This window comes from Saimiri boliviensis, chromosome 1 (assembly GCF_048565385.1).
Source record: "Saimiri boliviensis isolate mSaiBol1 chromosome 1, mSaiBol1.pri, whole genome shotgun sequence".
In the NCBI taxonomy this organism is placed as follows: domain Eukaryota; kingdom Metazoa; phylum Chordata; class Mammalia; order Primates; family Cebidae; genus Saimiri; species Saimiri boliviensis.
Window position 1 is genome coordinate 15,073,888 of NC_133449.1, and position 12,535 is coordinate 15,086,422.

General features: G+C 36.0%; 1 protein-coding gene across 3 annotated transcripts in view; it reads right to left on the minus strand.

Moving 5' to 3' along the window:
- The window catches only part of NBAS (NBAS subunit of NRZ tethering complex), a 420,713-nt gene that overhangs the window by 389,863 nt on the left and 18,315 nt on the right, over positions 1 to 12,535 (minus strand). For all 3 annotated transcript variants that reach the window (XM_074394213.1, XM_003935214.4, XM_074394217.1), the window contains 3 exons: positions 9,084 to 9,217; positions 6,310 to 6,443; positions 4,781 to 4,879 (listed from right to left, as the gene is read on the minus strand). In XM_074394213.1, the coding sequence (XP_074250314.1) occupies positions 4,781 to 4,879; positions 6,310 to 6,443; positions 9,084 to 9,217 (367 nt within the window). The remainder of the gene's footprint in view (positions 1 to 4,780; positions 4,880 to 6,309; positions 6,444 to 9,083; positions 9,218 to 12,535) is intronic.

Consider the following 12,535-nt stretch of genomic DNA (forward strand, 5'->3'; position numbering starts at 1 on the left):
CTGCTGCTGTCCACACCTTGTTAAAAGCCATCGACCTGGCAGAGAATGTCAATAAAAGTACTAAGGAATAAATCAACTTAGAGTTCTTGGGTGTTCTTGCCTGTTTCCTTCCCTCAACCCACAGCTAATGCTAAAGAACATCAGTTGAAGACTTAATTCCCTCTGGATCCTTAGGGTGGATTTCAGAAACTCCTCTGCAAAAAACACAATATATTTAGAATCTACCTATATGGTTCATTCCATACCTACCTTTTATCCAGATTTAAGTGACTTTCCAGGTTCTGACACCAAATTCCCAATTTCCAACCCAATACCAGCAATTTAATTTATTATTATTATTATTGAGATGGAGTCTTGCTCTGTCACCAGGCTGGAATATAGTGGTGCGATCTCAGCTCACTGCAACCTCCACCTCCCATGTTCAAGTGATTCTCCTGCCTCAGCCTCCTGAGTAGCTGGGACTACAGGCACCTGTCACCATACCTAGCTAATTTTTGTATTTTTAGTACAAATAGGGTGAACATGTTGGCCAGGATGGTCTTGATCTCTTGACCTCGTGATCTGCCCACCTCGGCCTCCCAAAGTGCTGGGATTACAGGTGTGAGCCACCACCATGCCCAGCCCCAACAATTTAATTTTTGAAGTCTTGCTCAAACTGCATCTCACAGTTTGAAAGTAAGTTTTGTCTCTGAAGCCGGCTGTTGCCTGCCAGGTATCCCTGACACTGAATCTTTCCACAATGCTTGCTATTAAACTCTCCACCACAAATTCCCTCTGTCACATGCTACACAATAGTCTATACTGAGCTTGCGGAGCTATGGTCAGTGCCCAGTATAGGGCCAGAAAAGTCTGGTCCAGAAAGAGTAAACGACTTGCCTTGAGATTACACAGCTAGAAAGCAGGACAACCAAGAACAGAATTCAAGACTCCTGTACACATCTGATCACATTTAAAAATATTTTAAAATCTTTTATAGATATAAAACCAACTGCAGTCATGGCTGTACAGCTCTATACATTTAGTAAAAATCAACGGATTATATACTGAAAATCAGCGTCAAAGAGTCATCAAGGAATTGGAGCAGGAGTGGCTTTTCAAAAGTACAACTTCTCCCTAGCGAGTCCTTCCTTTCAACTTTGTTGATATGTAAATTAAGGTCTAGGAGTAGTTACCTTCAAACACTAATCACCTTTCTGTAGCTATCAAGGAAATGTTAGAAATACAAAGCCATGTCAGATGTTGATATAAAAATTTTCAACAAAATTGAGAACAAAAATAGGAACAAAATTTTAAAAATAAAAATGTTATATACTACTGAAGGCAATAAGTGCCAATTAAATATCTACACATTAAGTCTTCCATTTGAACCTAACTCATTACATGTTATTTGGGACTGTGTGACTCCCACATAGGGTGTAAACTCATACAGGACAGGGACTACATTTGAATCTCCACCAGCAAGCACAGTACCCACTGTGTACAAAAAACTTAATGTCATCTCCTCTAAAATGCAGAGATCAAGAACCCTCTCAGTCAGAATCAGGCTATAATCGACGCTAAAACAAACAGAGCAAAAAGAACAGTAAGAACAAAACAAAGAAGGCATTGAGGTGTTGGGGTAGGCTGAAGAACGGAAGCACAACTGGAATGAGATAGTTTGACTTTTTAAGGAGGATAAAATACATTCATTAGGCTGTGAGTTAGGATACGTAAAAAAGAGAATAGTCAAAATCAGCATATTCATAGAGCTTATCCCAAAGTTTCTCAATTAATTTTTGTTTCATATTACCAAATTTAGCACCTCAGTTTCTCTTCAACAATGCTCGCAACATTAGACAAAACAATGAATTTCATAAAACCCTGAATTTATCCCAATTCCACTCTGGCTGATTTATTTCATATTTATAAAATCTTTGTGGATGATAAACATAACAGGTCCACATTACTAGAGTAACTGAAACTAAATAAAAATGTGATATTTCAGCTTCTTTCATTTAAAAGAAAGACTATATAATGGAAAATATAAACAAGCTAGTAAAATTTCTGTCACGCACAACAGGCCACTTGCACATACTCCTTGCTTTACAACAATTTTCATTCAGAAACAATAATGCAATCATCCATCCCATGATAAGCACATTTTAAAATGCAGTATTTTAAAAAGAATTATTAACTACAAGGAGAATAAACAAGAAAGAAGTTACCAGGTGGGTCTTACTATGTCATAGAAAGCCCTGCATGATTCAGCACTCACCACGCTCTCTTTGACCTCACCTTATTACTCTGCGTCTCAATCTGCTTCAGCCTAACTGGCCTCATTGCTGTTCCTAGAAAATGCCAAGCACACTTCCAACTCAGGGCTTTTGCTTTGGCCATTCCTTCTGCATAGAGCACTCTTCCCCCAGATACCTAATACCCCCACCTATTGCAGGTCTTTGCACAAATGTCACTTCCTTGATGACAGTAATGTGGCCACCATATTTAAAAGTGTAACCTGTGCCCCACTCTCCCACCTTTCCACTCTCCACCTCTGATTTTTTTTCCCATAATACTTAGCTCCTCACATATTTTATATGCATTGTTTGTTGTACGTCACTCCCTCAAAAAGTTCCACAAGGAAGATATACCCTAAGCACCTGGAACCCGATGTGGCACAGAGTAGGAAATCAGTAAGTGTTTGCTGGATGAATAAATAAAAATGGAAAATCACTGAAATCATAAAATCCTATACAAGCTTCTTGTCTTACCTATGAGTATCACCTACATAACCATAATAATACCATAAAATTATGATATAAAAGGATATAATATATAACAGGAGAACAAAGTGAAGATCCTTTGTGCATACACGTGGTTGAGTAGGTAAGAAAACTTTGAGGAAGACATTCATCTTCCACAAAGGGAAGTCAATAAACACTGTGTAAAACTGGAATCAAGAAGTACAATGTAAGCTTTTCACTTAAATGTAGGAAAAGAATCAAAGGAATCAATTAAAATAGCTAAAGTGGTTACCTTTAGAAAGCAAGAAGTTGGGTAGAGGAGTCAGTTTCTAAAACTAAACACTTGAAATTATGTGCAAATACAACATAAAAATAAAACATAAGAAAAGTTTTTGTTTAAGGCAACTCACATCTTGGTTAAAAAAAAAATACTCATTATGCATATAACAGACTAAGAATTAAAAAGATTATACAAAAAGGTCAACAACAAACCTCCTACCAAAAGAAAAGAAATAAAACCAGTATTTCATAGATGAGCAAACATGAATGGCCAATAACATAAAAAGCTACTCAGTTTCATCAGTAACTAGGGAAGTACAAATTAAAACCACAGTGACATGTTCTTCTACACCTACCAAAGCAGCAAACATTTAAAAGTCTCACATCATCAAGAGTACTAACGAGAATGTGAAATGAGAGAAACTTTCATATGCTGCTGATGGGACTGTAAACTGGTACAAATACTCTGAAAAACATTTGAGATTATCTAGTAAAGGTGAAAACGTACTAACCTGACAATCCAGCATTGCCACTCCTAGTTATATATCCTACAGAAACTTTTGGACATATGTGCCAGAGAAATACATGATTATTTTTACCACAGTACTATCTTTATAAGAAAAAAATTAAGAACTAAATTTTCTTCTACAGGAGAATGAATAAATATATGGCAAATCCTTTGTAAAATGAAATGTCCTAAATAGTAGCTAAAAATGATAAAGCAAGAAAAGCACCAAAAAGCAAGTCACAAAGTGAGACCTGTATGTCTTCTGTGTGATTCCATTTACATAAAGTCAAAAGAGCAAAACTAAATATGAATGAGTGATAAAACTATAAAGAAAGCAAGAAAATCATATACACAAAACTCAGGACAGCAGTCATCTTTAAACAGAGAAAATGGAATCAGGAAAGAGCACAAGGAGGACTTCAGAGTGAGTGTGTGTGTATGTGTGTGTGTACACGTGTGTGTTCTTTTGTAGTATAAAAAGTTCATAATAAAGTCCTGAACTAAACACAAACATATGACTAAACAGAATGCAAACTTGCATACATTTTCAATCAAAAAGACTTAAATATACTGACAGTCCAAGCTAAGGACTTGCCAATTAAACAGAGTAAGTCTCAAAATTCAAAAGCTCAAGTTAGGTTTGTCTTACTCAAAATTTAATACTATACCCGTTTATGAAACCAAACATTTACCTTGGCTATCCTATAAAATGCATGTGACTTTTGTTATCAAATAACAAAATTAAAGGGGAGAAATCACTGGAAGCAGAAAAAGCCATAAGGTTTCCAGTAACTCTCAGTGTAGACGGCAAATACACAGGGGAGTGGCATATGCAAATGATGGGATACAGCTGTTGGAAGAACTGGGCAACATCAGTACAGCCCAAACTAGCAAGGAAAGAAAGAAGGGAAGAAGCATCTACTAAGGTCCTTCTGTGTGAGGACACTGAATATACAGTACTAGTTTTTTCACTAATTCTCTGAGTTAGACATTATAGTCATTTTAAAGATGAAAAAAATGAGGTCCAGAGGGTTAAAATAGGAGAATAAATTCCTCATTGAATATTTCCATTGCTCATCTGGCTCACTGAGCCAGCTGGAACAGCAGGAATAATCAGATGACAATATTAGAGATATTAAAGGTAAGTACACACAAAAGGAGGAAATTAAGAAGTCAACATAAGAATCAGAATAGTTTCTTCTCCCTGAATCTAAACGAGGATTTCTATATCCACCTAATATTCCACTAAATATGAGAACAAATGGTTACTTACCTGTGACCAGGATGATAAATAGCTGTGTTGATTCCATGAGGATAATGACTACTGAAGCTGAAACAGTGACTTTCTTGGTAGCTCTGATTTGTTCCAACACTAAATTTAAGAAGGTAAGTAAGAAGTAAATACCATTAAACCACAATGAATATCACTAAATACCCAAAACATGTCTAGAATTTAAAAGACAGACAATACCAAATATTGCTGAGGATATAAAACAACCAGAACTCTGTTATGTTACAATGAGAAGGTAATTGACAAAACCACTTGGTAAAAAAGCATGAAAGTTTTTTATAAAAATAAACTGTATCTACCCTATGACCCAGCAATCCCACTTGAAGATACTGACCCAAGAGAAATGAAAATGTATATCCATAAAGACTTGTACAAGAATGCTTTTAACAGCATTATTTGCAGTAGCCCAGAAGTGGAAACATGGTTCTATCAATAGAAGAATGGATTTTTAAAATCTTGAGCTATTCATACAATAAAATACTAAACATCAATAAAAAGGAATAAACTGTTTTTACACTTTAAAAATATGAATCTCAAAATATGATGACTGAAGGAAGACTTATAGACATAAGAGTACATACTACAATTATTTCTAGGTATCCTTGCTGGACTGGATCCAGGATGCTCAGAGGATAACTTGAACATCTGCAAATGTTCAAGTCCTTGGTATAAAATGGCATAGTACTTTCATCTAACCGACACACATCCTCCTGTATACTTTGAATCATCTCTAGATTCCTTATAATGCCCAATACAATGTAAATGCTATGTAATGGTTGTTACACTATATTGCTCAGGCAATAATGACAAGAAAAAAAGTCTGTACATGTTCGATACAGATACACCTTTGGAATATTCTCAATCCACAATTGATCAAATCTACAAACACAGAAGCCATAGACACAGAGGGATGACTATAAGTTATTCCATTAACATAAATTATTAGAATGGGCAAAACTAATCTGTGATTTTAAAAAAAAAATCAACAACAGTTGTTATGGGAGTGGGTATGGAAAGAGAATTATTGGGAAGGGGCATAAGGGAACTTTCTAGTATGATGGTAATGTTCCATATCTTGACAGAGATTTGAATTGCACAAATGTATGCATTTGTCATAACTCACTAGCTGGTATAATTAAGATGTATGCATTTCGCTGCATGCAAATTTTACCTCGAAAGAAAGAAAACTATAAGCAAATATTAAACTCTAATCAATAATATGCATGCTAAAGCATTTGAGTACTGATCTCTAACTTACTATGAAATAATTAACAGCTGGATACAGGGATGGATATATGAATAGAAATATGATATAGCAAGCATAGTAAAATCCTAATTGTAAAATCCAAGTGGAAGCAACGGGTGTTGACTACACCATTCTTTCAACTTCCCTATTATATTGGCAATTTTTCACAATAGATGATAGAAAAAAAAAAGAAATACCAAAATCTGACATTAAACCAGAAAAATAAACATTATTTCAAACACGGCTTCCAAAAGTACATTTTTACCTTACAAGATAACTTCTAAGTTCTCCTCGGTAATTGATGACCAGGAGTTCTGCAGACCACTGTGCACTTGCTTTATATTCTAAAAACATCAACCCAGCAATGGCATAGCTTAGGTCACCTACAAAACTAGAAGCCTACAGAAGAGGGAAAAATTAAGTTACTGAAAAAATGCTAGATAACAGTTAACACATGCATAATTGGAGAATAACTGATACACTGGCTTCTGGCACATTTTATGTAAGATACCCTCAGAATTTCTCTGTATACTCAAAAATCATGCAAGTCAGACTGCCTAGATCTAAACACCCACATCTAGGTCAGCCCTCTCAGACACAAGCTGAAACCACAGCAGCCCCTTGGAAAATGTTCACCTACAAAGTAAATTTCTATTCAGATTTTATGTCAACTGCAGAAAAAAATAAAGATAATGCCACCACTCAAACTCAAAAACCTCTAAGAGCTTGTTTAAAGATACAAGCTTCCAAATGTTAATTTCCACTGCCAGCAGCAGATTGTCCTAAAGTCTCCAGTTTCCATCTGCCTAATTGGCAACCTAAAGAAAAGGACACATAAAATACTCACTCGATGTTAACCTTTCTCGATCAACAAAACACCAAGCCAGACTGTTAAAGATGTGAAGGCCTGTACACCTTCGGAAGCACACAAAATAAAGTTCATCACCCTTGAAGGGGACTTGAATATGCCAACCCAAAATATGCCACTTTGGCATAAGGATTATTTTGAGCTGAAGGCAACTGAGAATCAACAGATGCAAGAAAAATTACTTGCCCTCCCTTTAACTGCCTAAAAACAAGGCATAAATTTCTCTTTGTGAAAGTGCTCCTCAGTACCAGGAGGAGGAGAGGGACTCAGCACTGGAAATCAGAAGTCATACCAAGATGAGTCTGAGTAAACAGACCTTATTAAAATCCCTTTCTTCCATTAGTAACTCTCATGCATTTCTTAGTCATTTTCCCACAATTCACCACCTCAAAAAGCTAAAATTCCCTTTCTTTTGTCTAATCACTTCTCACCAATTTATATACTCCTTTATTAAAGTGGTATATAAGACTGGACGGGGTGGCTCGCATCTGTAATCCCAACACATTGAGAGGCCAAGGTGGAAGGACCACTTGAAGCCAGGAGTCCAAGACCAGCCTGGACAGCATTGCAAGATCCTGTCTCTACAAAAAATTTAAAAGATTAGCCAGGTGTGGCTGCACTACGATCTCCGGCCTGGGCAACAGCCAGATTCTATCTTTCAAAAAAGAAAACGTGGTACATAAGCCTGAGTCTAACCACTTCTTTGAGTTTTTACATCTTTTCTGAGAAGCTCCCTGTACATGTAAAAATATAAATAAAAACTGTACAACTTTTCTCCTGTTAATCTGTCTTTTGTCAGTTTAATTTGCAGGCCCCTAGCTGCTAAATTTAAGCAGACAGAGAAAAAGGTTTTCCTCCCAAACACCCTGAATGGTTCCTCATTTTCTAGAATCACATAATGAACACTTGATATATGGCTAGTCTGAATTGAGGTATGTCATAAATATAAAAATACACATCAAATTTCAAAGACAAAATCAAAGAAGGAGCATAAAATATCACATTAACAATGTTTTATATTGATTATATGTTGAAATAATAATATTTTGGATATACTGGATAAAATAAAATATGGTATTAAATAAATAAATTTCACTTTTTTCTTATTTTAGTTTCTCATTGTAGTTATTGTTAAATAAACTTCACCTGTCATTGTATATGTGACCAAATATAATTTAATATTACATTTGAGCACATATACAGCTCACATTGTATTTCTTTTAGCCAGAAATAGTCTAGAAAATAATAATCCAGATTCCTTAGTTTGACTAAGACTTCCATTATATAAGAACAACACACATTTTTAGTCTCTCCACTCATTATTTCTGAAAAAAAAAAAAAAAAAATTCTCTGTATCATTGGTTTTCAACTCTAGCTTCTCATTAGAATCAGCTGAAAAGCTTATAAACAATATTAATACCAAGGCCCCACTCAGATCAAATAAATCAGAATCTCTGCGAGTTGCAGCCGGGTAATCTGGCAATTTTTTTTTTCTTTTCCTTGTAACACTCCCCAAGTGATTCTAAGATACAGCCAGAGTGAGAACCACTGTTCTAGCTGACCCTGTATCTTGTTCAGTTGACAAAGGAGGATACAAACTAAAGAGCTCTAGATTCCTAGAACAGAGACTATTAACTGAATTGCCATACAAAAGTCATTTTGTTCCCACTCAATCTTAGTTTTCTAGACAAAATGAGAACAATATCTGCCCAATCTACTCAAAGGGCTGTGAATATAAGATCATAATATACATCAAAGGCATTAATAAAGTAGTACACAAATACAAATGACTACTATCACTTTTTTTTCTCCACTCTCCTTTTCCATTTCTACTTCCTGTAGGGTAACAAGTTCTAATTCCTCTTGAAGTTGTTCCTGTTTCAACAGCCCATTGACTTGTTTTTGTCACTGGAACTTTATAACAACTTTCCGTATCTATATTTAGTGTTTACTTACTACCATGTGGTTCACATCTGGATAGTGTATTACAAAATACAAGGAATAAATATTGCATGTATATAGATCTCTAACTAGATTCTGGGCATCTTACGTTCACAGCTTATTATTCTGATTTATATCTGTATTATTCCCCCTCTTCACACTTTCATTCAAGTACCTATACATATATGACACTGAAAAAACTATGTTATCAATTTAAGCTATGTACATACCGGGGAAATGACAAAGAGTTCACTTCCCATGAGATCAAATACCCTCACAGTTCCTGTGCTTTCAGCATAGGCCAGCAGGGTACAATCATAACTCCATGCTACCCGTCTCCACTGGGGTTTCGGGTCTTTCGGAACTAGATCAAAAGACAAGAGGTGTTTTTAACAATATATTACAAAAACAGTTAACACTTTTAGTAACTGCAACTAAAGTAAGAATTCAACTATATTAATTACATCATCTCCTAAGGATCTCTACTAATGCTTCCCTCAATAAAAAAGAGCAGTTTCCAGAAACACACTTCAAGTTAAGAGTGGGAAATACAAACCACTGCAATTATGGTTTTATTTTAGAAGCAAAGCCTACTGATGCATGGTCTGATGAATGCTGAGCATGCCCTGGTCCAGTAAAGGCCCAGGAATAACACACTTCAAAATAGTTATAATATTGGGAGAGATCTACAGCATATAGAATGGGCAGACAATATTAATTATTCCAATGCAATGAGTTCAGTTCCTCTAAAACCAAAAAATAAAAACTGCAACTTGTTCTTTTAAATACATCAAATATAGGTGCCAAGATACAAATTGGGACTATGCTAACATTGTATTGGAAAGAGGGAGAAAATAGATATACATACATACATATATATACATATACATACATACATACATACATACATACATACTTATAGAGAGAGGCAGGTAGATCAAGAACTCTTATGAGTCAATCACACAATTTCAAGATTTTGATAATCAACACCTTAATAATTCTAACAACTCAACAACTGAATTTTTTTCTGCTCTGAATTTTCCGTACAATAGAGAGAAAGGCTAGCAATTGCAAAAGAAGAAAAAGAGGATGTGAAACTCGAATCTATGTTAGATTTCAGGTTTTTTATTGTTTTGTTTTGTTTCCTTCAGTTTCGTGTTATTGGAATCCCAGAACTGAAGAGTTAGGTAGACAGACAAGTGTTCTTCCTTTCCCAGAAAGAATTCAAAATGATTAGGGCCTCAAGGTGACACCATGAGTCAAGAGTAAAACAAAACCCAGAACATCAGCATCCTATCTTCCCATGCAGTGCAGGCTTCATCACAATACACGGCCTCTTCACCAGTGCCTTAGGATTGCCTCAAAAATGCTCCAGAAATGTATGGTCTTCTCTCTATGCCTCTGCTACTATCCCAGCTCAGGTCTTGCTTGGCCTACTAACTGGTCTTCCACCATCAGTCTCTTCTCTTCTATTCCTCCCTCCCTACTATCAGATGATATATTTCTAAAATAACAAGATAAACAGATCACTAAAATCACTAAATGGTTCTCCATTTCCAACAGAGTCAAGTCCAAACTCCTCAATATATATGTGAGATATGGCAAAGTTTCTCTTCTAACAGCCTCCTCAACCTTTTATTCTTTAATTCCCAGTACCCACCCCCTCTTTCTTCTCCTTTTCTTCTTTCTGATTTTACTACATGGCCAGGCATGCCACAGCACCAGTGGCATTATCAACACCAGCGCAAATTCCTTTCCTTACTTGGGCAAAGACTAGCTCTCTAATTGGCCACAACAACCCCTTCCTCCTCTCCCCTCTCTCCCAACACTTGTCCACCTTATCTAAGAAAGTTTAAATGTTTAGCCAGTCGGGTCTAGTTTAAATTGTGCAGCTGACCCCTGTCAAAGGTAGGAGTCCCGTTAAAAATAAAAACTTCTACTCTCCTTTGTTTTGCATGCTCTCGTGGCAACTAGCCATACAGGAGACACCTCCTGCACAGGAATAAATTTACTTTGCTGAGAAATCCTTTGTCTAAGTGCTCATTTTTCCTTACAACTCCAAGCCTTATTTCTAACATATATTCAAAGGTCCTCCACAAAAGGCCCCACTGTGGCTTTCCAGTTTTGCCTTCTACCAATTCTTGCGTCATATACCTAAAAACCCATTCATATCACAATAACCTGGCAAATGAGCAAATACGTGGCTTTTATACATATTGTTGCTCTACTAGACTGTTTATCTCCAATCTTACTTATCCTTCCAGGTCTAGTTATTACCTCCTCCTCCCTTGACACTCTTGAAAACTGGCTGCTCTGTGCCACCAAATATGCTGTACATACCTCTTTCATAGCATTTATAACATCATATTGTTGTTTATAACTATTTGCCCCACAAGTCTCTGAGCTCCTTGAAATCAGAGACAATGTCTTATTCAACATTCCACTCACAGGCCTGGAACACAAAGAGATTAACATTTCACTAACGAGTGACATCTACGTCCCTCAGAAAAAAGTCTCTATTAACAGTGCAAGGTAATGGTAGAGTTTACCACCCGTCCAGGACTACCAATGAAATGTGAACTATATAACAGAAGTCATCTATCTACCTAAAAGGAATAATGGGTAGAGTTCAGACTTCCTTTACTTCTGTAATAAATATTTTGGGAAATACACTGGGAAAGCACACCAGACATCAATGAGTTTCTTCATGTTGACTATTTATCAATAGGTTAAAAGTATACAAAAAAATCCCAAAGAGGTCATTCAGCACAGATAAGTCTAATGAATTTTATTAAAGCCTAACAAAATAATGCATACACTCTGGAAAAGCCATTTTTGCAAGTGGGAATTAATTTTTTTTTTAAAAAAATCACTTCCCTGTCTTCAGACTGCTAAAATAAAAAATCAAACTTTGAAGCAGACATAGGTACAAAATGATAACAAAAGAATAAAAAACTGGCAGATGCACAGATGCTACATAAAAACCAGAAGATGACAATTTTGCCCTGAAAAATATTTGTGCTAAGGAAACAATGCAATCTGATAACAGATTTTTCCTCTTATTTCATTTTGATAAGATAAATAGATTCTATGCACTGCATTGCATCTGAAAGGGATTTGTTTTTACTGTACTTCTAGTCATAACCAGTAACTCCAAAAAAGTCAGCATGTGTTTTGACCCAGATAAAAATATGCTTTCATTACAAGATAAGATTTCACATAACAATGTGAAAATAAAGACTTTTTTCCAGTTGCCTGTGTGTCTTGGGAAAGGAACAAACAGATTTTTACAAAGCAAGTGTCAATGAAGTTGTCTGAAAAGTATGCGGAAAAACACTGATGATAAAAGTTAACCGGCAAATTGACAACCGACAGGTGCATGGTGAGAGAGTTTATACCCCACTCATAATTTCATCAGCTGTAGCTCCTTAAATCTGCCCAGTTGCCAAGCTCTTTTCCACCTCAGAGCTTTTGTGGATGCTATTTTCTCAGCCTGGAACACTCTGAGTATGGCCTCAGTTTCCTCATTTTCAAACTGAATTCAGTGAACAATCTCTCACGTATGTACATTCTTTACATCCAAGTCAAGAACCAGTGAGCAAGGGCAAACGAGTGGGAACAGAAAGACATTAGAGAAGCCAAATGTGTAAATGTTTAGTAGTGTCACTAAAAGAACACATGA